A 25,127-nucleotide genomic window follows, 5' to 3' on the forward strand; every position below is an offset into this window, starting at 1 on the left:
CGAAAACGGGTTAAAAACGCAAAACCTTTTTGCGGATGCACTATATCGTTTAGATAGTAACGGCGTTTTGGGGGCATGAAAACGCAAAAAAGTGAAACCGCCCTCCAGAGTGGAATTCTTGAAAACGCTCCACTGTCGCGCCACCGTGTAAAGGATGAAAACGCAAAACTGCATTTCTCGTCACATAGAAAGTAGAAAGACTTGGTCTTGGTAGTGTTGCCACCTAGCCATCTGGCGTGTTTACTGCATCGATAAATATGAAACGTCACACACTTTTGCGTTTCCGTATGCACGCAGATTTTCACCCTAAAGCGCTCGTCTAAACGCAGATTTAAAAGTGAAAACGAAACGCCACCTTTGCGTTTTGGTTTCAGATCGTTTCCGTGTAAAGGTAGCCTTAGTCTTTGTCTTAAATCATCATCTGAACATGGTCCCACTAAATCTTTGTTTCTTTCTTCTTTTCTTTTTCTTTTACTTTTCCCCCCGGAGGCCTGACAAGATGATGTGGCACGGGTCGAGCAGCAGCGGTCAGCACCAAGTCGACAGCATCTGCGATGGGTGGCGTGTCGGCGGCCGGGAGGTGTTCGGCATGGCGTCGTCTTCGGAGAGCCTCACGTCGCAGTTCCCCACGAGCTGCTCCACCCCCTTGGTCGTGCTGTGCGTCGAGAACAGCTACGTCAGCCACGCCAAGAGATAGACACGCACGGACACAAACGCACACGCTGGACAACGAGCGCGCAGTCCGGCCACACTTTGGTCTGTCCTCTCACACTCTGTGGTGCTTTGTAAATATGTTTTTTCTAACGAATTATTAGTTTATGTTTGCTTGCCCCTCTTATATGGTGGTTCGTAAGATCATTCCACGTGTTGAAACCAAATTAAGGTCAGGTGACCTACAGTAGCTCACACACAGATTTCCAAAGATGCAGCCTTTCAGTTTGCACCTTGCTGGCATGCTGCGATGCCAATCTTGGCGTTTGCCCAGGTGTTTTTGTCAGATTTGAGCCTCGAGCCTTTTCTGTCACAGCAAAAAAAAAAACATGTCGAGGCTGAAAGTCTTTCTCCATCAGCACCAGGCTGTGGGGTCAGATATACGAAGATAAGCGGGGGAAATTAGCGCCGCCATGTAGAAAAAGGGCTGATCGGAGGGATCAGTTCTGCGAATGAGCTGCGGACAAGGCACTGATCTATGAACACAGACACAGCCTGCTTATCTCGGTAATGGCCGGAGCAGTCCATCAAGAGCGGCACAAATTGGCGTGGAGCGGAGCAGAGCTGCTGAGAATCAGGGGAGGGTCGCGCAAAAGCCAGTTTTCTGGGTGTTGGGCGACATTATCTACCGCTGCACGCCTCCACTCCACGATGCTGCGGGTGTCGGAGTCTTGTCTGGTGTTGGTTTGTCCTGTTTCGCTATGTCAGAGTCAGAAAAGTGCTGGAAGAAAATAAAGCTTTATTTTCGTGATTACAGTCGGAGCCCCCAGGTTGTTTTAGATTACCTCCGGTAAATTAAGATCGACCTCACGGCATCTATCACAGCCACGTCAAGCACAAAACTGAAAACAAGCTGCTTTTTTTTTTTTTTTTTATCCTCCTGCTGTAAATAATGGGGCATTTAGCAGTAAATTGGCAAAGGCCAAACCTTATTATCATTGCTTGAATCATTGCAGCAGCGTCCTCCCCCCTTATCTTGCGCTCTGGAAGAGAAACTCGCAGACGAGAAGATAAACCGACACATTTCTCTTTGGAGTCAGTTCGAGTGACTCTTGCCCTATTTTCGCATCCGGAAACCCTTGAGCGCGTTACAGATAAAACAACTGTGCAAACTGAAAAGCTGTAAATCTATAAATATTCCAGCAGTAAGCAAGGAGAAGAAAAAAACAAAACAATCTAAAACAGGTGTTTTTTTTTTTGTCGTCTCCGTGAAAGCACCACGACTTAAAGCCATCAGATTTATCTTGAGGGGGGGGTTCGCCCCTCCAAACGGATGTCTGCACTGCCACAAACAAAGGTTGAACTGCCATGTTTTTTTCTGTTTTTACCTGAAGAACAGTGTCAATAATGATCTACACAAAAGTTACTTTTTAATAGTGTTTGTATCATGAGCAGAGCTTGGATCCTGGATGAAATATTCAGACGATTATGATTTTATTTAGAGTGTGAGAGCAAGCGTTTCTGTATGTTTTTAACCCCTTTAGACTGTTTTCTGTAACCCCCACTCCAGCACTTGAGTAATACCCTTTCCACTTTGCTACAAGGGAAGATGTTTTAAGGTATGTTTTAGCAGTAACGGATATTTATTGTTCTTTTTTTTTTTTTTTTTTTTAATGTATAAACTGTACTTTTTCTACTCCACCTGTGATGTGCGACGTAGACGCTTTTGACGAACCAGGATGATTTGAAGTTTGCGCCTCCCAGCAAGCGAACCAATAAAAAAAAAAAACACGTTCAGACGTCTGAAGAGGACTCGGCCGTTCATGTGTTGTGCGCAGCTGTTTGTGTGTTTTTACGTCTTGGTGTAGTCGCAGATCCGCTGGCGAACGGCTGTGGCCCGTCTCCTCTGTCGGGGGGCACGGAATCATGCGTCCTGCTGAATAAAATCAGTCAGTGGGGTTACATGGCACTGAGAGGATCAGATAATTGGCTAAATTACAATAAGAATGAGTTGAGCAAGGGTAATTACCCTTAGATATATGGCGGTGAATGAATCGAATCAGAGGCACAAAGCATGTCATACTCCGATACGATAGGTGGCGCTGTACCCATTTCAACTATTGCTAATAGAGCCGCTTCTGGTTGACCCCTTCAACACCAAACTCAGGCATTCGAGAAAATGGCGAATGAAGAGCAAGATGAAGCTACGTCCCTCTACATTTCGTTTGTGAGGAGCTGCTTATTGCACAAACGCGATGCACAACGGCGCATTCTCATTCGCGTTGTTTTTCTTTGCGACGGAAACTACAACAGTGATATCGTCTCTTCCGACTTCCGGTTCCCGACCGCGGGAAAAAAAGTCTAATTCACCACGTGCTTCACCCGTCCACAAGCACGTTTATTTTGACTTTCAACCGAGTTGTCTCGGGGTCTCGCGAGTAACTCGATCCGATCCAATTTCTTGTCAGATTAAGGTGTCTGCATGCACTTAGTAACTCAGTCTTATTGTAATTTAGCCTCCTGGACCGGAAGCAATGTTGCGAGAGACGACGTGTGAGTAAAGTTCTTTGTCCTCGGTACGCGTCATCAGCCAAACTATAAGGCTATACGGCTGACGGTTTGATCTGTGTCGCACCACATGTTACTGCTGCTCTGGTAATTGGCCCACCAGTGGCAAAGGAGTCATTTTGTGCCGTGTTCTGAATGGTATCCTCCTACGGGGGCCTTCCAAGTCTAGACTTTCCTTTTTATTAACCTGTCTGTTGTGGATGTCCAAAAATAACGGGGAAGATAACCAAGCTGTCTAGCAGTGAAGATGTGTTCCGTAGTCTTGTGTTTCGAGAGAGCAAGGAGAGTTTCACCGGCTGGAATTAGATCCCAATCATTTCCAAGTGTATTTCACTACGTCAGTTTGATGCGCTGCTATAATCCTTCTTTGCATTGGCCTCTAATTTGTGCCTCTTCATCTCCTCTCTTCACATCTTTTGTGGGAAGGACTCTCGATTCCTGAGAAAATGAGCAGAGGAGACGAGGTGGCAGGCGTCAAACAAATAGGTCCTTTTTTTTCCCCTCCAAGCCATCATTTTACACCAGCATCACTTAAATATGACACATGACCAAACCACACTGCCTCCGCGTCCAGGGGGTTTCTGCGTTGTTGGCTTCAACTTGTTGAAAATGGTGTCGCATCCAACGCCGGTGTTTAGATTAGACAATAAAGATGCTAAACTCTACAGAAGGAGAGAGGGAAAAAAATTCCACGAAACTGATGTTTTTAAAACATTGTCTTTTTTCTTTTCTTTTTAATACAGCATTTACCATGAACTGGTCACAGGAAACAATGGAAACACAAGGAAATTCAGCACTAAAAGACTTTAAAAAAAAAAAGAGGACAATTTGGAAAATACAGCTCAGCCAGCTTTCTGCTGGGCTATCACTGGATTTCATTAAAAGCTGGTGTGTTTTGTCTTTATTTTTTTGATTCTTCGTGTTGACCCGTGTCTTTATGAGAAGTTAAAAACAAGAAAATCCCAGGCAGAGGCGGGTTCCCCTGCAGAGAAACACCCCACCACACGTCTTAGTGTGAGCCTTTACCTTTAGGAATACCCTCCTCAATAAGCCTTTAAGTGTTGATATATTTTCAGTATTTACAATATATACATCGTGTATCAGGTGCTAATAGTCATTGTGTAAATGTTCCCGGATGTGCAACTTTGTTAGCCACAACACGCAGCTGTACGGTGTGTGAAAGTGATTATGATTCACGCAAGGGAAACAGGAAATTTAAGCAATTTGATGTAAAAGGAATCACTTGAATGAAGGTATGGCAGACGGTGGGCTGATTAAGACTTGGATGAAATAAAAAGTGAACATGGAGCTGGATCTTTAACAGCTGTCTCTTGGTTGACGCAACATTCTTATTTGTCCCCCCAGATGGGCAAAGTTGGAAAGGGAAGGTGTGAAGTCTCCTTAAAACTGATGGAGGGTGTCGGCTTGTCCATTTGAGAGCAGCAAGGTTTTTGAAAAAAATATATAAATGAAAAACTTGAGTGGAACCGTCTGAAGACCCACAGCTCATGTGGTGGTCACCCAGTTCCAGCAGCATCCGGGGGAGATGCTTCCGGCCTCGTGCCCGCGGGACGAGGCGCCGGCGCCCAGGCTCTGCCCAGCAGTTTGTAGTTCAGGCCGATCACTGTCGAGCAGAACTGACTGACCTCTACGAAGTCAGAGCAGATTATGTTGACTCCGCCTCCTTGGGGCCCTGGAGTCTGCTCAGCCGTCCAGCGGAGCAGAGACGACAGAGCCTCCAGTGTCATCCTCCTCATGCTCTGGCAGGGGTGGAAGAAGATGTACGGAGCGTGTTCGGTCAGGTTCAGACCGCAGACGTAAAAACCATCTGAAAACCAAGAGAACACCAGCGTGCTACATGAATACTTCAGAAAGACCTGCTTGTAGTATTACTAAACCTTTGAGGTTGCTTTCTACTTCTCTATTCATTTCAACATGGAGGCTCGTAAACTGTCAGATCACTGAGTGAGACCATGGCTGTGTTCGAAACCGCATACTTGCAAACTGCACACTTCCATTCTGCATACTGATCGATCAGACAGTATGCAGAGCGTTTACCCACAATGCATTTCGCTCCTGCCCGAGCCGAAATCAGCCGGCCTGAAGCTGATTTCGCTTAAGCTCTAAACTCTGTAAACTTTAGCAACATTTGAAACATTTTCAGGCGAGAAAGTAGTCGTTTAGATCCTCAACGTGTTGAAAACCTGCCAAAATACTGGCTATTTACAATTTTGTTCTGACGAATTCAGCGCTACTAAAGCTAGCCGTAGTGAGCAACGCACTTCCGGTTATTTTCACAAAATAAAATACCCGTTGCTTTTTATCATAGGGAAAGCCATTACGATACAATTGGTGCTTTTGTTTTGAAAACAGGAAGTGAACCTACCCTCGTTGTAGCTAGCTTGAAACTGCTGTTTTGACAGGAAATGACGATCGGCGACATCACGTTACGTTGCATCTTGGGTAGTTTGAGTATGAGTAGTAACCTCATGATGCATGCCCAACATTTCGGCGAATCTAGTATGCATCCGGTAACTTAAAAGAGTTAAAGTTACTATGAGTAGTAGGAGTATTAGGAGAAGTATGCGGTTTCGAACACAGCCCATGTTTTCTTAAAATATTAAAGGGCCATTCTGCATGATGAGTACTTCGGGACAGTGAGTTCAATTTGTTGTGTACCTGGTCTTCCTCTGCTCTTCTGCGCCTCCAGATAAGCGATCACTTTCTTTGGGTCTGGGCTGTTTGCATACCTGCAAACAGAGCACCCCCAAGAGGCCAGACGGTAAAGTGTTAGAACAGTCGGAACATCTGTATTAGATTCATATCTACAGCAAGCTCAATTTAAAAAAAAAAAAACATGATATATTTATGCCATCGATTCAAGCTGACAGTGAAATTTACCAGTAAGGTATCTCAGTCCACAGCTCAGGGTGCTGCAGCACCATCTGAATGTTGTCATAGCAAACGATGATCTGTTGACCTCTGGACCAACAGGACCGCAGAGTGGGAACATCCTGCACGTAAGAGTTTACACGCACACGTGAAACAGTTGGATTATCATCCGTTCAACAAGATGCTTCAACTGTCATATAAAAAAAAAATACAATTAATATATTATCTGGTGGAAAATTCAACTTTAAAATGCAATAAAGCCACAGGATCAAATTAGACATGAGACTAAATTCAACTGAACTTTGGTTGCAGTCTGCATCTTCACCACCAGATGTCAGTAAACCCTTCTTTAATTGAATAATTGGTTGACCAACGTCCCTACCTGCGAGGAGCAGAGTTTCCTGCTGAAGAGTGAAAGGATGAACTCCACTAGATGAGTGTGATCTTCATCGGTCAGAGATTCAAAGTGCGAACAGGCGACGATAACGATCTCTTTAGGATGAGCGTCAAGCCACGTAGCCAGTTCACACAGAGCCTCCTGGGGGCAGATAAATATATTAACTAAAACTCAAGTGAACAAATAAATTCCACCTAATTGTGTTCGACTTAATTTGCGTACCTTCACTGTCATCAAAGTGTAGATGCCGTGGGCGAAGAACAATTTGCTGCCCCCTGCTGGCTTCTTGGCGATCCGCAGGTCTAAGAACCGAACGCCAAGTTCACACTGATCACTGAGGACTGATTGCTGCAAAAGCACACGAAACAGCAGGAAAAGAACAAACAGACTGAACAGTAAAAACTTATAAAGGGTTTCACCTCAGGAATTAGTCATTTAATTAACGGGGGGAGGGGGGGCTCACAGATCATCAGGGGGTTTGATTACTGGATTTGAGTCGTAGTCCAGCTTCTTAAATATGACTCGTTGTATTTGTACACGGTAGTGTGCAGCAAGGCTTCGTCGTTTAGTTGATATTGTTTATCCGAGCTCAAAATGATTCAACAGTCAGGAATGATGAGAAGTTTTTTTTGTATGGGGAATTTTTTTTTAAATATTCCAAGAATGCACAGTCATGTGCAACACAAAGTACACCCTCCTTCAGTGCCAAGTTTTATTATCTATCGGGAAATGGAAGAAGAAAAACAAAACATCTGGTCTGTACCTGGTGCCAAACGCTTAAAACTATGTGCACAAGCATTCCTTTTTCACCAGATTTATTAAAGCCGTGTGTACATATGGCTCTCTTTTAAAAAAAAATAAAATAAAGGCTCCCTCCAGCTGATGATAATTAATTACCTATATTTGATTAGCAGCAGCTGGCAGCTACTTACCATCTTAATTCTTCTGGAGGCAGAGAGGGGGGGGGGGCGACTACATTTTGAGCTAGTGTTAAATAAATGTGACCCGTGTAATAGAGTATGTGTCGTTCCTCTGAGTTTGTACTGACCTAATTCTAAGTCCTGGTCTGGATCTGATGATTTTGAAATGAGATTGTTTCCTGCTCGGCTTTGTCACATGACAGTTGATGCTCTGCAAAGTCAAGAGAGTCCGCCATGCCAAGCTTCTGACATGTTCTTGGACTAAAAACGACAAGAATTTGATGACTAAAATCACGAAAAGGAGCACTTCTTTAGCTTCTGACAGCGTAGATCAATTCAACTTCACTTGTCAAACGTTTTTAAAAAACTCTTTGTTGTTGTATGGGTACTTAAACTGAGGGTTGGACGGAGCTAGAGGTTTGGGGTTTTGTTTTTCAGGTTTCACCTTTGTGGGCCCCCTGACTTTGGGGGCCACCGTACCTGTGTGGTGGCCCAGCGGTAAACGCAGGGGCGAGTGCAGCAGGGCAACAGCCTGTCGGTCAGTCTGAGGAGACAGGACTCCGACCTGACCACCGGAGAGGAGACGTCCAGGCAGAAAGACATGCTGTCATGGCTCCCTGTTGGAACAACAAAGAAAAAAAGTCCCACACTTTACTTATTTTTCTTTAAGATTTCATCCGGAAATCATCGTGAAATGCGTTTCGATATGAAATAATAAGCTCCCCGTGTGTTGTCATACCGGGGACGGCCAGGTCGCATAGCGGGACATCCAGCAGCTCCTCCGGCAGACGGGACATCCAGTCCGGGTTACCTCCTCGCAGCGGCCGCGGCCTGTCCTCCATGTTCTTACGGTGGAATGAAACGCCGGCCGCCTCGCTGTTTGGTCACAAAGGCTCAACACACACCTTACTCATGTTTTCAATATGAAACCAATATCTTAACAGAAACTTCCGCATTATTTAAAAAAAGAAAAGAATAGCACTTCCTGTTGGAGTTTCCAAGTTAAAGATAGACGCATACAGTAGACTGGAACGGCGAATGCTGAAATTAATGAAAAAAAAACTCTTAGTCAAATTAACCATGTTACATTTGAAGTTTCCGTGGTTGCCCTCTACATAAAACATATCGCAGTATGAATTTTTGTTTTTATTTTTTATCACAGTTCCTACATTACAAATTATTGAAATTGAATTTTCTTATTAGATTCAACATTTCTGAGTGCATTTGTGCAGTTAAAAGCATAAACTCCCCGAAAAGATTAGTTATATCGCTGTGCGTTAACGCCACGAGAGGGCAGTAATAAGCCACCTAAAATGTGCCAGGTTCAAGCTAATTAAATTACATTCCTTTTTTGTGATCAGTAACATTGAATTAAAATTAAATTATACAGTTGGAATATGTTCCCATTGCTTTGGGATTTCTTGCAAACATTGAACATATTTTCTTATTTCAAAAACGGTGGATGGGGCCACACAGTTCTTGCAGTTCCCTTTAAACTTCTCCCAAGAGAAAAGCATTTTGCGTCTTCAGAAATCAGAATCACCCCAACTGCCTTCACACCAAAAGCACTGGCACAGAGCACAAGTATTTATTAGCTTTTTTCTTTCATGTATCTGTTGCTGTTTGTTGGAAAACTGGAAACCTGGGAGGAGTACCTTGCATTTAGTGTTCATTTGGTACTGATTTAGTTGATAAAATAACCTTAAAGTGACTGTCCCTTTAAGGTTTTGGGTTGGTTCCCTAAGAGGAGATCGTTTCTGATTATGTATGATGATAGTTGCCTTTCGAAATTGTCAAAGAGTTCTTAAGAAGTCCTTGACAAATGCTCTCTGCAAGGCCTTTTAAATGTTTTGTAAATTTCCCTTTGAAGATTTCTAAAGGGGTCACAAAAAAAAAAGAAAAGAAAATCAATAATATTTGGAAAATATTCTCAAAAAGTTCCCAAAAGCCTTTAGAAATATTTGGAAGCAATTTTCTGGGAAAATTCGAGAAATACAGCCTGATAAAATTCTCAACTTGTGTTTTTTGTTATTTTTTTCAAAATAACCTTGACAGAATCCTGGGGAAAAATTCCCAAAAGATCATCTCAAGTTTTCTTATTTAGGGTTCCCTATTGTTCCCTGATGTTCCCTTGATGTTTGATGATTAAACTTCAGGAATCGTTCCGTTAACTTTCTTCCATGGCTCTGGGATTCACAGGTTGAATGTCAAGAGATGTTTATGTTAAGTTCAGCTAAAGTCCGGAAGTGAATAATTCTGTAATTAGCATCTGGGCTAATCCTAGACATTTGTTTTAAGGATCTGATCATGTAATCCTGATAAATGGACGTTGATTATTTTATTTACTTATAAGTAAATAACAAGAGCTGTGACAGTATGAGCTGCTCTCCCACAGAGGGACATTTTGTGCATAATTGTTAAATTCTTTAGAGAATTCCGTTCTTGTACCTGAGGCTGACTCTTTTCACTCTGGGCTTGTTCGGGTTTATTGCATTCAATAGGAAGTCAACAACCTCAGGGGGTACTTTCAGCCACAGGAAATCTTGCAGGCACATGATGCTTCATCCAGCTCTGTTGTCCTGCTATTAGATTATCCTGTTACATTTACAAAATGTGTGCTTATAAATATACTGGAACAATAAGAGGCTTTTTAAAAGGTGCAGAAAGTCCCATTTTGTGTTGCCTGGTTTTGCAAATGACAGTTGTAACACGAAAACAACGAATTCCACCATGAACAGTCGAGTAGTATTTGCCTTTCACCCAATATGCCCTGTTTCCATGTGTCTTTGCTGACCCTTGATGAAGAGGCACACGTGAAATCTTTATTTGCAGAGGAGTGGTTGCTGTTAAGCACTTACAAGGCATGCCTTTAGCGCCATTCAAAGAAACAGTAGAGAATGAAATGAAGCTTCTCTCCCTTGGCAGATTCACATTAGGCTTTTTTTTTTTTGCAGAAACTACCTCATAATAAAGTATTATATTTATTATTTAACCCAATTTAACATTCATCATATGATTTCATAGGAACAACGAGCCTCTCAATTCAAAGAGATCATGAGAAATGCAGTGACTAATGAAAGCTGCATGGAAACGAACAGCAAAGTCACCGTACAAATGCTGTTGTGACCTGAGGATGAAATGAAGAACATATGGTCTTTAAACTGGACACACTGGGTCATCTGATCCATCTGTGAATGGGGCATGAAAGTCTAGTTAAAATGAAGTCAAGTCAGATTGTTTTCTACTTGTCAAACATCTTGACATTTCAGTGTCAGCCTCTGGGCCACCAGAAGGAAGCATAGCAGGAAAACATAAAACCTTATCTACTTTATCAGCAATTAGCTAGCTACTTCAACAATATTATGTAGTCTAGTTGTTACATTTTTCAGGGACATAACCTGGGACCAGAGACATATGAGGTTGAATGTGAAAAACCCCAATGTCTTAATAGATTTAGCTGATTGTATTATGATTATTGTTTTTAATTTAGTTTTATTTCCTTTTGCCACTTGTGCTTTATTCCCATGCTTTGTGTGGGTGTGCTCTTGTTTTTCAATGCTTGTGGAATCCAAAAAAACTAGGAGCCCATAATACTTTTGGGATCCAACAAGTTGAAAGAGATGTTTGAGGGTCAAAACTTAATGGTTAGGGTTAGCCATTCGGTAATGGTTGAGGTAAGAGGCTGGGAAATGCGTATTGTCAAAGGTGAATCAACACAAAGATAATAGAACAAGTTTGTGTTTGTGTGTGTGTAGTCAAGGTAAAATGTGGTCAGGGACAGTTTCAGTCACGACAATCGACAGAAATACCATACTTTTTGCTGTTTTTGTGGTAATGCAGCCTTAACATCGAATCAGAAACAATGTTATTCAGCCTCCTCAAGAATGTTTCAATATTCATGAGTTGCTTTGACCCCTCCTGGTTCCAGCAGGTTTGAGCTACCTTCCAACCAATCAGTATTCGATCAACGTGTGCCACCATCACAGGTTCCGGTGCCTGTGCATTGTTCGAGGACTGTTTTAAGGTACTGTACGTCTGTTCGTCTGCTTTGAAAATATGTCTGTCTGCAGAGACTGAAAGCTCTGCAAATGGCTACCACGGGAGTATTACATTTCCATTAGCTCCTGTAGAATTCAGAATCCAGTTTAGAATTCTTCTTGCTATAGTCAGAGCCTTGCATGGTCAAGCAGATTTACGACCATAGGATTCTGAGGTCCTCTGACCAGTATTTGTTGATCATTGCTTCATATTGGCTTCGAGCAAGAGGAGATTGTGCTTTTGATGTTATGGCTCCTGAAACATGACTCTATCTATGAAAACTGTACAAAAAAAAAAAAAAACAGTTCCAGACCAATTTGTTTCAACCAAATCTGTTTTCCTTTTCTACTTTTATAGGTTTTTATTTTGTTGCATTTATTCACTTTTTTTTTGTGAAGCCTTTTTAACAACTGCCCTTGCAAACCACTAAGCAAGGGGTCAAAACCACATCTTTTCCTTTGCAACCATCTTTTGTGCTGTTGGATGTGTGCTTTGGACACATGTCCATTTGGAAGACCTAGCATAATTTGTTTTCCTGCTTATGTGGAAAGCAAAAAGCCTTGTGACCATGTGAGATGAGTATTAATGGGTCATACCCGACTGTCTGGGCTTCTTAATTTCAAAACTGTGATGAGTTACCTCTTTAATTCACTTATTTTGTGTGGGGACCAAACTGCAGCTGTCACTGTTCCTGTTAAAGAATCTTTTTATTGTTTTTCTCAGTACAATTATCTCTTCTGATTTCTCTGCTTGGAAAAAGCGTCCATCTGACAATTGGGTCTTTTATTTCATATGTGTTATCTTTTCAATATGGGCATGAACCTTTGTAATTCAGACTTGAGTATGTAATATTTTCACATGTCAACTGATTCCGATCATTTCTGACATAAAGACTCGACAGTGACCCGTGATTATGAGATATTGATTTACTTCTTAAATCAAGTGGTCAGCTGCATTGTTTCCCTCAAACTGCTTCTCTGTATCACTTTTCTAATGTAAAAAATGTCTAACATTTTTTCAAAAAGTATTATAACGAATACTGTAAGACCATCCATCATGTCTGAAACTGTATTATGCATGAATATTAAAAGTTAATTGTTTTTGGCCTTACTGTGTCAGTGTTTTTCAGTGTGAATCAACTTCAACCCAGTTAGATGACGTGCAACTGTGTCTATGTTCAGAATTTTTAGAGTTACATGATGGTGATTGCCTTGTTCCCTAAACCAGACTGACAAATTTTGTTCCTCAAACTCAACCAAATAGTTTTGTTGCCTAAACGTAACCATATTGTTTTGTTGCCTTAACTTAACCATGTAGTTGTGTTCCCTAAACTCAACTAATCAATTTTGGTGCCTAAATTTAAGCATATCGCTTTGTTGCCTAAGCCTAGCCAAGTACCTTTTTTCTTTGGGGAAAAAAACACATCAGCCCCCAATAGGAAGTTTGGTTGTTCAAAAGTGTCCTTCAGTATAATACTAAATCCTACATTTCCCCTGGAATGCTCATCAGTGTGCAAACTGTATATAGTGATGTGTGTTTGTGTATGTATAGCAGATATTGACTTGGGTTTTGTCATTTATTTTCCCTTCAGTGTTTAGGAGCAAATAAATATGGTGTCATTTATAAGTATTGTTCATTACAACCACTCGTAGTCCTTTTTTTTTTCTTTAACGAAACTGTTGAAAATACTTTTTACCTGTTAAACCATTACCAACTATATGACTCTTTTCAGTACTTTGATAGACCTACATTTGCTTTTTTTTTTTTTAATTAGCAGATGAATATTAGGCTCTGCCATCAGTTGATATTATCCTATTTGATGATAGACCGATTGCAGTTACCAAGTTGAATATTTGCTGTAAGGCGGATACATCTGTGCATCCCAATTATAAAAATGGACTCAGCCTGCTAGATTGGCTCTGGATGCTGTGTTTATAAGTATTTATATGTGTTTATATGTTTAAAGATGGAATTACCTATTGCCATTGGCTGTATGTCAGAGAGTGTACTGTACTGATTCCATGTGTTCCAGAGAAACATTCGGAGGAGCAAAATATAGGCCTACCTGTGAAACATTCTTTGTTTGGAAAGCTTTTTTTTTTTTTCATGTATCTGTGCTCAACATAAACCTGCTGCTGGAAAAGCTCTTTTACTTAGCAGATGAAAATACAACAACAAAATTCATCGATTAAACACAAAAGAATTTAGCAACGATCAGGCAGTCTGAGATGACGTGCGTGTGCGAGGAGCAGAAAATGAGTAAAACTAAGTATGAAGATCATTTTGATCATTGCTCTGGTTTCATACAGAACATGAATTCCAGTGTTCATGTTCATGTAGAAATCATTTATCTGGCCCTTTCCACCATCATCATCCCTTGAAGAACTTAGAATATCTGTTTATTTACAGTGTATACAGACGAACCAAATCACCACGGTCAAGCACCTGGAGGAAAACCTCTTTGTTTATGACGCAACTGATGTTGCTGATGTATGACTGATATCATATACAGATATTGAATGACTATTTCTGCTTTTCATGAGTCAAAGCAACTGAAAGTAGTACCAGTGCATGTTTATACATGTTCTTAATGTCAGAGCAGTCAAAATATGAAAAGATTTTTTCTTCATGAGTTGGTTAGAGCTCAGTCTGGCTGCTTTAAATGCATGCGTTGTTTTCCGGAAAAGTTTTCCCAAACAAACGCTCTGCCACAGCACACGCTCCTTGAGCTTCCTGGAACGGATAGAGGTGCTGCAGTTGAAAAAGCTCCCATTTAATGCTAGTGATGCTACACCTGTCCACTTTGGTTTTCTTACTTGGAGGTTTCACTACGCGCACAGTGACTGCATACAAGTGAAGACCGACACATGTCTGTCATTAAAGTACAAATATAGATTAGTTTAGAGATGACTCTCGTTTTCTGAAAAACATCTATGATCATCGAAAGTAATTTTCTTGGAATAACATCTCTTAATTTTTGTGGGTGTCATCTTGTGACTCCGGTAATTTCTCTTTCTGACGCTCAGGGCGGTAATTTGTGGAACATGTTCGGTGCACTAATGCACTAATTAGATGTGGAACCCTGGTCATCCTTCAGTGATAATATAAGAATGTTTAAATCCTCCATCCTGACAAACACCCGAATAAAACATCCTATTGGTTTACATAGTCTGTCCGATTATTGTCATCTTAGTCTGTGATGCAGCTGAGGCAAGGAGGAGGTTAAATGAGGATAGTGAGTGATAAATAATTAGATTAATATCCTCCAAGTAAACTCAGTGACCTCAGCTGAGTATCAGGAGATCCATATCCTGATTCGGTTTGTTTTAGATGATTGATTCACTACCTCATTCCCCTCCACTGTGAAAAATATAAATGGAAAATGATTGGAAGGACTCGTCAAAGCTCTCTTATCGACAGAAAATGTTGCAATGCGGCACCTGCAGGGTTTCCTTTGTTGTTTTTCTAAATGTGTAACAGCAGTTTCACACCTGAATTATTTTACCCAAAAGCCGTGATAGTTCCCAGATACGTTTTGTCTACTGAAATCAGCGAGTCCTTTCCACCAAAAGAAAAATGGCACCTGGACGGTGGCCAATGCTGCTCCAAGAAATGTGTGCATTGCTCAGCATTAACGGTGCCTTCACAGGCGAGCAGGTTGACCATGTTACGAGCACTAATGCACCTTCACGCTGTGTCAGATGAACTTTGTGCTGATAAACAGGCCCGATAGTTCCTCTCATCTGTAGCTGGGACAAAAATTTCACATTTGGATTCATCAGATAACGGGACAGTGTTCCACTTGAGCTCAGGCCCAGGGAAGATGGCAGAGTTTGCAGATCTTGTCCATTAAATTTTGCAACTGTTTTTCATGTGATCACGACCAGTCAGTACCAGTTTCCAGCCTTTTTTCCTTGTGTGCAAAGAGTCTTTAAGCTCTGGTTTATGTTTGGAAAAGTGTGCAGACAGTTTCAAAGGGTGTGCTTTAAAATATGGGCACGGTAAGCTTCACCCACATTTTCTTTTTAAATCATTTAAATGTAATATTGCATATTTCACGGTGCTTGATTTGAATGACCCCGGTATCTTCTTCAATTTAAGCCTTTAAAATGGTTCTCTCATGTATACCTGAGCAGTTAAATTGCATTAAGTAGATGTCTGCCCAATCAGCTACAGCATGAATAGGTTTGTATGCAATGGCCAATAAACTGGTTATCTAAACTTAATGACCTTTATTCAAGCTTAACTGTCTTAACATTTAAGATAAACGGATCTTGTGACTTGCGGAACTCCAGGTCAGCACCTTCCCACCATGTCAGAGTTTCGTCTTAGTAGTTTTTTTGTTTTTTTTAAATGTCTGGTTTCTCCTTTTATCAGATTGTCCTTATCAGTAATTATTTCATTGCTTGATGTGTCTTCTGCTGTGTCACCCAGGTAATACTGAAATCGACCCTTCATGTGGGACGAATTGGATAATTAAAGCCGTAATTTCACTAAACTGAACGCCACGCGGCACAGCCTCTCGTAAGGTTTTACAATGTTTTAAAAAAATAGTATTTTCATCAAGTGGCAGAAAAAGTTTGGAAATTCTTTTTGCCTTTTGATCCAAATTTGTATTAGATGATGACTTGGCCCATATTTTGTCTGGGAATTCAGGAGCTTTGCCCAAAGTCGAGTTGAACATGTAAATCTGACGGCTGATAGGATTTGGTATTTTTATTGATCATGATGCTCTGGAGCCACTTATCAGAAAATATATTAAGTTACTGACACAAAACCAAAGGCTAACTGAATAAAAGTATTTCGGCCGTGTTTATGGAATAAATCAAATATGCCCCTTTATTGTGTAACCAATTAAGAATAGTGTGTAGGCATTTTTGGTCCCTAAAACCTGTGTGCTATGTCTCCCAAACGACCTGCAACTCTGTCATCTGATCCCATTAAACCCTCCACCTTATTAGATTTAGAACATTTCAGCATTTTGAACACAAGCCATCTTCTTCACTAAAGACACAAAGAGCCAATATGAGCCAACAATAAGCCCTTCAGAGCGTCAAATAATCTTGTGATGTGAAAAGAAAAGAAGCCGTAGAAGACCTCTGGAGGGTAGAGTGTCAACAAATCCAAAGCAGCACGAGTCATTCCATGTTTGTGCAGCGTCTTCTTTTTGACGTGCCTTTTCATGTCTCCTAATCTCATTGCAAACTTGGATGTTCAAGTTCAAATAGAAGGGTTTTAGGATTTGGGAGGTGTGGGATCTACAATGTGGATACCCAGAAGCCGGGTAATGGGGGTATAAGTTATGTTTGAATTTCTGGCACAATTCTAACATTAAACTTCTTCTGTCTGGACATGACAAAAAGTCAAATGAGACAAGACAGTGTGATGTTCTTCTGTATAAATGAATAGATTTATACCATTTCCACGTTTTTCTTTGAGGTTGTTCTTTTCTTGCTCCTCTATGACACTCACGTCCCCCTTGAAGGAGACCAGCTTTGTACTGCGTCTGAGATTTGGGGATCAGAATTGCTCGGATTCATCAGGATGACCTTGGTAGTGATTCTTGGAAATAATATAAGATTCTTATATTCTTGGAAGATAATTACATTAAGATTATGGGTGAAGACACCAGGGACCTACCAACAAGATGGTTATTTCAAATATAAGGCAAAAGGGTGGAGATATTAACAGAGTACAATATAAACATTTTGAATCTAAATCTGTGGGATTTGGGTTTGGAGCAAACTGATGGCCAGTGAGCCCTCCAACATCACAGACCTGGAGACCACCACAGAAGAAGAGTGGAGAAGGCTTAGTGGCAGTGATAAGAAGCATGTGATAACAAAGAAACACTGGGGGAGGGGGGGGGGGGGGGGGGGGGGTCATTTCATATATAGCCATTTTTATCAAAAATGTTTACTAAAAACTGTTGTTCAAACAAGGAACAAAAAAAGGAGTTTTTCTTTTTTAAGACTCCCTGCATGTTGACTCTTGAAATTGTTCATAAATCTTTCCTATAGTTTCATACAGTAAGTAGGCAACCATGACCTTCCCTTGAGGATTTGTTGGACTTACATCCCCTTGTCTTGAATTTATAGTGGTCTGATTATAAACTGACCTGCCCACTCTGGTCACACCACTTTCTCCACCCTCTGGTTCCAGTGGAGGTCACATTTTGCTCTAATTTAATAAAGCAGATGGACTACACTGCTCAGCAGACACCTCCCATCTCAGACTGCAAGCACGGCAGCTCCCCTGACACTCAGGTAAGACCTCTCTCTCTCTCGTGCTTTCTATAATGTCTTTTTGTTATTCTTCTTCTTATGCATTTCTTTTTTATCATATCGCATCAAATCTTAGTGTATGTCCTTTATATGAGTGTTTCAGGCAACTGTTATCCAAGTTTCTCTGGAGGTTCAGCAGATTGCCTGAGCCTTTTGAGCAACTTCTCAGAAAAAAAAGGGGATCTTTAACAAGAGTTTCTTTGAGCGAGGTGTCGACCTTTCTCCGAGTGATATTCCTTGAAGTGTTGTTTAAGACAGCCTAGCTGGAGCAATATAGTGAAAGCAGAGGTTTGATGCTAAATGCTTATGAGTCAAGGATAAAAAAAAAGACAGGGAGAGAGGAACAGGATATGAAGTTTATTGAAAAAATTCAAATTGTAGAAAAGGTTTATAGAGGATATGTGTGGATTTACACAAGACTTTGAAGGAGAGGGAAGCTTTTTAATAGAAGTAGATTGCTCACAGAAAAGAGTTGTTTGTGGGGTAAATTATGGAGGTACTGATGTCGAAGGGGTAATTAATGGCCCTACAGAGGGATTCTGAGAGGAAGTACAAAGGAAATGGTAAACTTGCAGACCTTCATGTAAGGTTTTTGGAGGCTTACAGTATGAAGGGCTTACGGATGGGTTCATGAAAGCATGGTTGGTTTCGAGTAGTGTGCCGAGTTTACAGAGTGCAAAGAGAAGAGACGGTTTATGACCGGGTATCGACGGCTAAATGGGAGTCGTTTAAAGTGCACACGACACAGACAGTTTAGACAGAGATAAGAGGGAGTGCAAAGTGGTATGCTTTGCACTGTTGGTTGCTTTGGAAAGTGTAAAAGAGTACAGATGGGTTATGAAGTTGTATGGTGGACTCAACAAGTACAAGTACTACTTTAGAAGGTACGGAGGGTTTACATTGGACCGCCCCAAATGAAGAAGCATGCGGTGTGGCATAGCGAGCCTCCTCACAACTTTAAAAGGTATGAAGGGTTTAGAGAGGGGTATGGAGGGTTATTTGGATGGCATAGGGGTACATAGTATTTAGAGATGGATAAAAGTTGTTTGGAAAAGGTTATAAAGTCATTGTGACAAGCAATGTGCCACTCTGAATTAAGAGGTGTCTGAGGTAACAAGTATTTTCAAGACTTTCCAGAGGGTAAATGTGGGGGGGGGGTTAAAGGAGCATGAAGGGTATAGAAGAATTTTGAAGACTTTAAAGAGTATGAATGTGTTCAGGCGGCTATGGAGGGTTTCTGAAAGGGTGTGGAGTAAAATGGGCGTCATGGTGGGTGTTTAGCAAGAGGCTTATGAGGAGGTGCGGTGGTCTCTTTAAAGTGCATGAAAGCGGCAGAGCAGATACAGATATGCATACATCCTCATTTCTTCTTTGAAAAGAAGGTTCAGAGAACGAGTATGTCGCCACAGATTTTGAATAGTCAGAATCACACCTCGTAGCCACACATTTAACTGAGAGTTGTCCCTGTTCCAGTGGAGGTTTGGGCATCAAGAGCTGCCTGCTTATGTCTCCTAAGGAGGACAAAAGTTAAGAGGAGAATTTGCATGTTCCCGTTTTGGAGAGCAGCGTTTGCATTAGTACAGCTAACAGAGTAACAATAAATATTTATGTAAAAATGGATGTAGTTGATTGATCGCTTGAAATAAAGTTTGAAGTTATTTAAAGGCTGTTTGCCATTGAGTAAATCAACTATTATCATCCAAAGCATTTGGAAATCACTGACAAGAGCATCCTTGGTATGTATGCTGATACACCACATTCATTTATTTATAGTTTTATTGACTTATTCTGAAAAGAAAAAACACTCAAACGTTTCTGGATTTCATCTCAAAGCTGTTAACAGGTTAGATTTCTTGATGTTGCATAACACTTAATTCACTGGTACTATCCCTGTCTTAATTGGATGTCCTAAATCAAATCAAATTACATTTCTCCATGTCACCTTAAATCCTTATTACAAACATTTTGATTTTTCCATTCTTCAACTGAGGTAAAAGAAAAGAAAGCCTTCCATTCATTCCTAACAAGAAGAATGATTGAAATTCTATTTTTCTCAAGCTAAATCAACCAAAGGTTTCATTCCAACTCGAATCTGAATTCTTCTCCGCAGGATAAACCAGATTTAAAGTCACATCATGTTCATTAATAAAGCAGAATTTACAATACAGTGTCAGCCCATTCTGTGGACGATTGGTTGCATTCCTCTGCCTAATTCGTTGAATGTAGTCCTCAATTAAGTTTCCAGGAATCCCTGAGTGGATGCACAGTGTATCCAGTGCAGGTTCACGAAGGTATCATGTTGTTGTTAATTTTCATGTTTACCACATGATGCTAAGGTGGTGCTTCTGTGAAAACAGAATCAGCCCTGGAAATTCAATCAAGTTTTTCAATTATAGGCCGCTACTGATTGGGAAGGGTCATGAAAGATCATGGTACTTATGTTGTACTTTTATCTCCTTTTTTTTTGCTCAGTAGAGGTCTTGGCCAGGAGATTGGACTAAAAATGGGTGAGCGCTACGACTGCACGGAGTGTAAGGAGTCCTTGTATGGGCAGAAGTACATCATGAAGGATGAACACTCGTACTGCATCAAGTGCTATGAGTCACTTTTCTCCAGCAACTGTGAAGTGTGCAAAAAGCTCATTAGCTGCACCAGCAAGGTGACAGACACACTTTCATTTTCCATTCATGTTTACATTTTACCGAAAAGTTTGACCAGCACACCACTAACCCTCATGAAACACATCATCAATGTAGATATGTTCACAGTTTTTGGAAAGGGATGCCATCAATCTCAAATGAATTAAATTATTTGGATTTCATAACTTATCTGCTATCTTAGGACAGAATTTCAAGGGATTCAGTCCTGTGGCTGAGACTAATGCCTGCAAATCTCAAAAGTTTCAATTTGATCTCAGTCATAATTTTCAAATAAATGTTAGGCAGAAATGGGTTATTAAAAGTACATGTGGTGGAACCCTTCATAACTTGTTAAGTTAACCAGAAACCGGCCTGTAACACCACAGTGAGGCTGAAACTGTCAGAAATAAGAATGAAGTCGAGTTCACCCCTTTGTGGAAGACTTTGTCGACAAATAATTCAGTTATTTGCGGCCAATAATGAGCCAAAGCCGGCAAATGTAGCAGCCTGAAACTGTTTGTCTCTGCAGGATCTGTCCTACAAAGACCGCCACTGGCACAGCGACTGCTTTCTCTGCAATAAGTGCAACCGATCACTGGCCGATCAGCCCTTTGCCACCAGGGATGAAATGCTTATGTGCACTGATTGCTACTGCCAGGCTTACTCTGCCAAGTGCTATGCATGTCTGAAGACCATTATGCCAGGTGAGGAAACTATAAGATTGCTGTGGTGATGCCCCCCCATGTTAGTCACACTAACACTGCCTCTGCTCTCCTACCCGCCAGGCACCAAAAAGATGGAGCATAAGGGCAACAGCTGGCATGAGAAGTGCTTCATCTGCAACTACTGCCAGCAGCCCATTGGAACCATGAGCTTTGTCAAGAAGGACACCAACAACTACTGCCTGGACTGCTATGAGAACCACTTTGCTCTGCAGTGTGTTCACTGCAAGAAGGTAAAAAAAGAAAAGATAAACAGAAAGAAAGAAAAAAAAGCATGATCACTTGTCTTAACACTTTCTTCAGGCTAGTTCGTGGAACTAATCAATAAAGAGCTGTGTAGTCAGTATCTTTAACATTGAATACAAGCTTAACACATGATACTGCAGGATATGGATATTTTTTACAGCTACACAGTTCCATTATATGGATATGTACATAACATGTTGTCTTGTCCATCATTTGAAACACATTTCCTTCAAACTGGGTCATGTTATCATTAAATGTTGATTCAGTGCCTATTGGGACTGAGAAAAACCCTCTAAATCTAAATAAATGCGAAGAGCGCAATCATCTCAAGACGTGTGGACCGAGAGAAAAGTACTAACAAGAGGGACGTACATCAGAAATGAGCAGGAAACAGATGGGCAGGCAAGCAGGAATTGGAGGCGTAAAAAGCCTGTAGGTGAGGCAGCAGTCATCTGGCTCACTTGTGACTAAGTCAGCAACAAACAGCGAAGAGATGACTAAGAAGTTTGATGCTATATAGTCTCATTAAGGCAAAGATCAGCAAATGAACAAACAGTGAAGTTCAACTTGTTCTTAGGTTCTATGTGAGTAAAAACGAAGGCCTAAAAAAGTAAAAGGCCTTTCAAAGATGTAATCAAAAAAGGCAAAAGAATTGTGTTATTTAAAGGCAGTTTCAATTCAATGTAATCAAACAATATTTACTTCTAATTCTAAGAGAAGCTAATTAGCCTCTGTATCTCTCATTATATTATATTTCTTCCCTCAGTGATAATTATGTTTTGCCATGTTTGTGTTGTATAACAGGTAGCGTTGGATTAAAAGAAAGCTTAGTGACATAAAACCCTTGCCAGTGGTGGTGGTAATTTGTGCTTGTAAGATTTTAGAAAATCTTGCTTCGTAACAAGTATTCCCACAATAAAATCTTGTAACTCAGCTTTTGGCTAATTTAGAATCAAAACTGTAATTCAAATCAAGATAGTCCCTCAGTGGATACTCTCCCGATTTAGATTAGTTAACGTTTAACTGGTTAGCTATTAGAAAGACTGGATTTTTTTTTTTTTATCTTAGCATAAAATATAACTCAATTTTAATTTGTTTTTATTTGGCATTATAAAAGTTAGGCTATTTAAAAATACTAAAGGCAATAAAACAACATAAAATGAAATTAACATCTACCAAAATCCACTAGTTACTAACAGTTTGCTAAATTAAGCTCATTAGCATGTTGCCAGTTAACATTTACAGAAGTCATTGCAGTTTAGTTTTCATTAAAGATAAGGCTTCAATTTACAGGTCTCAAAATGTCATAGTAATTAGGTAGGAATTACAAAAGGATTTTTACTTCTTGTCCTTCATGCTTTCCTGTTGACTTTGAGGAGCAAAAGTGACTAGACTGAATTAAAGTAACTCGAATTTTGCCTCAAGTACTGTTATTGAACAACTCCAGTTCTACAAACTGTTAGCTTAGTTTTTATTTGCTCTGTTTTGTTTCAGACTGATGTGAGAATGATTTAAAACAACAAAAACTTAACAGATCTCATTGCCTTTAATTGTAAATAGTTAGTAAGCTTGAGCAGCTATAGTTGCTATAAGCTATAAGCTATATTTGTCATAACTGATCAATTTTGCTGGTGAAACCCACGCTTTGGGAAAATCTAGTAGGTAGAGCTCGAGTAAGAGGTATTCATGTTTGTGAGACATATTTTTTTTCTTTTTATCTTAAAGCCCATCACCTCTGGAGGGGTGAGTTACCGTGACCAACCCTGGCATAAGCAGTGCTTTGTTTGTACCGGATGCAAGCAGCAGCTTGCTGGCCAGCGGTTCACCTCTCGAGATGATTTGGCCTACTGCCTTGAGTGCTTCTGCAACATGTTTGCCAAGAAATGTGCCTACTGCACCACCCCAATTAGTGGTAAAAATGTGCTTTTGCTGGTATCAGAAATATTGCCATTTAAAATTTTGAATTTTGATTATGTCATCTTCAACAGACTCAGAACAGGTAGGTGGGACTTTATTCAGTTTCCAGGCTTTCAATAAAACGGTCGCAGTAAAAGAAATACTAACGTTTAATTAATCGCTGAATCAGGTTTGATGACTTTTGACTGGAGATTCTTGTCTCTCACTCAAGATTCCTGTCAGATTGCTATCTGTTTGAGCAGTTTTAGGCGTTCAGACATGTTTTCATGCCAGGCTAAAAAAAAAAGTTGTTTGACACAGAAGCTATATTTGGTTGAGTTATCTTTGCATTGTCCCAACAAAAAGAATTCTGACTATAACCATAAACCATAAAATAAGTGGACTTAAAGAGATTCATAAAACCAGGATACACAGAAAGAACAACTCAGCCTAATCTTCCACGTTCCTGCCTCTAAAACAGGCTGTCTGTGATGGATTTGCTGTTTTTGAAGGACATTTTTCCAACTGTTTCCACAGATTGAGTAGAGATGGTACTGAATTTGAAGGCCAAAACATGTGAAATACCCCTTAATAAACACATTTGATTGGATTTTGCAAAACTAAGTACAGCCAAAAGGTCTTTTGGTGAGTCAAATTGTATATTTAACTCACTAGAATGCTGCAAATGCTGGCTAGAATAAGTCCAAGTCCAGAAAAGAAGATACAGAGTGCACATGTTCTTCAGTTGGATTCAGAAGTGTACCTCGAGTAAGACTGTACAATGTAGTTGTAGTCTTCACCAAAGTCTAATGCAGCATACTTTTGACCACAGGACCTTCCTCATAAACAATTATAGCTGAAAGGTTTTAACGTAATTAATTATTTTTTGAATGCTGACTAAAGCACATCACGTGCAGCATGTTGACAAACGGTTATGTCTAAACTACAGTCCAACAGAAGTAATCATAATGCAAACAACACCATTGAAATGGACACAACGTCCCCCAGATCATATGCTTCTCTGGGCACCCTGTGTATCCAATCACCATCAATTACAGTGTTATTGCATTACAGGGATCATGAGACTCCTCTTTGCAACTTTTACCTCAGGTCTCGGGGGCAGCAAGTACATCTCGTTTGAGGAGCGCCAGTGGCACAACGACTGCTTCAACTGCAAAAAGTGCTGCGTGTCTCTGGTGGGTCGGGGTTTCCTGACATCCAAAGATGACGTCTTCTGCCCTGACTGCGGCAAAGACCTCTGAGTGATTTGCAGCAACCAGAAAAAGGCTGTCTGGGTTGGCTGCCAGTTAGAAGACTTGGCAGCATCCTCCTAATGTGACCTTTGTTACATTATTTATATCATTTATCAGTTTCTTACACATTAACCTGCATGCACTGGTAATATTATATTTTATTTGACTGAGATAAAGCCTTCATCCCACAATCCCTTCCATCTGTTTTGCTGTTGTTCTGGAAAGCAAACTGCTTTTGTTTTAATCCAGCCATGTTTCATTATTTCATGGAAAAAAATTCTAACAACAAAATAAACTACATGTCTCACTTTGGGATGAAAGTCTCTGCGGCTTCAATATAGTGACTTCTGATTTATTTTAGAACAGCATGAAAAATAGTTTTAATGGATATTATTATAATGCAAATTATTCTACTAATGTTGTTTGTTCTAATGATGCAAAATAAAGCTGTTTTTCACTGTGTAGATTTAAGACTGACTTTGTCTTCTTGTGTCTTCTTGTTAGGCGTATGTAAAAGTAACCAAAACTCTAAGAAAAATATACCTTTTAAATCGTTTACAATGAGTTAGAATTGTTTTTCTTCTTTTTTCCCTAGTGGCTTCTGTAACTATTTAAATTAGT

The 25,127-nt window shown here is 40.4% G+C and overlaps 3 protein-coding genes across 6 annotated transcripts in view; 2 read left to right on the forward strand and 1 right to left on the reverse strand.

The window, feature by feature from the left end:
- Window positions 1-4,540, forward strand: part of LOC142391664 (uncharacterized) — a 66,928-nt gene extending 62,388 nt beyond the window's left edge. For 3 of the 4 annotated variants that reach the window (XM_075477627.1, XM_075477628.1, XM_075477629.1), the window contains one exon: window positions 490-4,540. In XM_075477627.1, the coding sequence (XP_075333742.1) occupies window positions 490-697 (208 nt within the window). In that variant the 3' untranslated portion in view covers window positions 698-4,540. The remainder of the gene's footprint in view (window positions 1-489) is intronic. The other variant, XR_012770596.1, reaches the window with a different exon arrangement.
- Window positions 3,921-8,390, reverse strand: LOC142391665 (PI-PLC X domain-containing protein 1). Its single transcript, XM_075477631.1, has 7 exons — window positions 8,168-8,390; window positions 7,909-8,045; window positions 6,731-6,856; window positions 6,494-6,649; window positions 6,121-6,233; window positions 5,899-5,969; window positions 3,921-5,047 (listed from the first exon to the last, which is right to left on the reverse strand). The coding sequence occupies exons 1-7, from the start codon at window positions 8,268-8,270 to the stop codon at window positions 4,737-4,739; spliced, it is 1,017 nt and encodes a 338-aa protein (XP_075333746.1). The 5' UTR covers window positions 8,271-8,390; the 3' UTR covers window positions 3,921-4,736.
- Window positions 8,391-20,253: 11,863 nt separating this feature from the next.
- LOC142391356 (four and a half LIM domains protein 2-like) lies at window positions 20,254-24,535 on the forward strand. The gene is made up of 5 exons (XM_075477123.1): window positions 20,254-20,409; window positions 20,919-21,093; window positions 21,175-21,344; window positions 23,083-23,269; window positions 24,364-24,535. Exons 1-5 carry the CDS (start codon window positions 20,254-20,256, stop codon window positions 24,513-24,515), a joined length of 840 nt encoding a protein of 279 aa, XP_075333238.1. The 3' UTR covers window positions 24,516-24,535.
- Window positions 24,536-25,127: the final 592 nt, after the last annotated feature.

The sequence above is a fragment of the Odontesthes bonariensis genome, chromosome 11 (assembly GCF_027942865.1).
Source record: "Odontesthes bonariensis isolate fOdoBon6 chromosome 11, fOdoBon6.hap1, whole genome shotgun sequence".
Taxonomy (NCBI): domain Eukaryota; kingdom Metazoa; phylum Chordata; class Actinopteri; order Atheriniformes; family Atherinopsidae; genus Odontesthes; species Odontesthes bonariensis.

Excerpts from the sequence above, each read along its gene's own strand:
- LOC142391356 (XM_075477123.1), top strand. The coding sequence starts at position 20,254 with ATGGGTGAGCGCTACGACTGCACGGAGTGTAAGGAGTCCTTGTATGGG. Across the intron at positions 21,094-21,174 it reads TCTGAAGACCATTATGCCAG|GCACCAAAAAGATGGAGCAT; the intron begins GTGAGGAAACTA and ends CCTACCCGCCAG. Across the intron at positions 21,345-23,082 it reads AGTGTGTTCACTGCAAGAAG|CCCATCACCTCTGGAGGGGT; the intron begins GTAAAAAAAGAA and ends TTTATCTTAAAG.
- LOC142391665 (XM_075477631.1), bottom strand. The coding sequence starts at position 8,270 with ATGGAGGACAGGCCGCGGCCGCTGCGAGGAGGTAACCCGGACTGGATG. Across the intron at positions 8,046-8,167 it reads ATGCGACCTGGCCGTCCCCG|GGAGCCATGACAGCATGTCT; the intron begins GTATGACAACAC and ends TTGTTCCAACAG. Across the intron at positions 6,234-6,493 it reads GGAAACTCTGCTCCTCGCAG|GATGTTCCCACTCTGCGGTC; the intron begins GTAGGGACGTTG and ends TCTTACGTGCAG.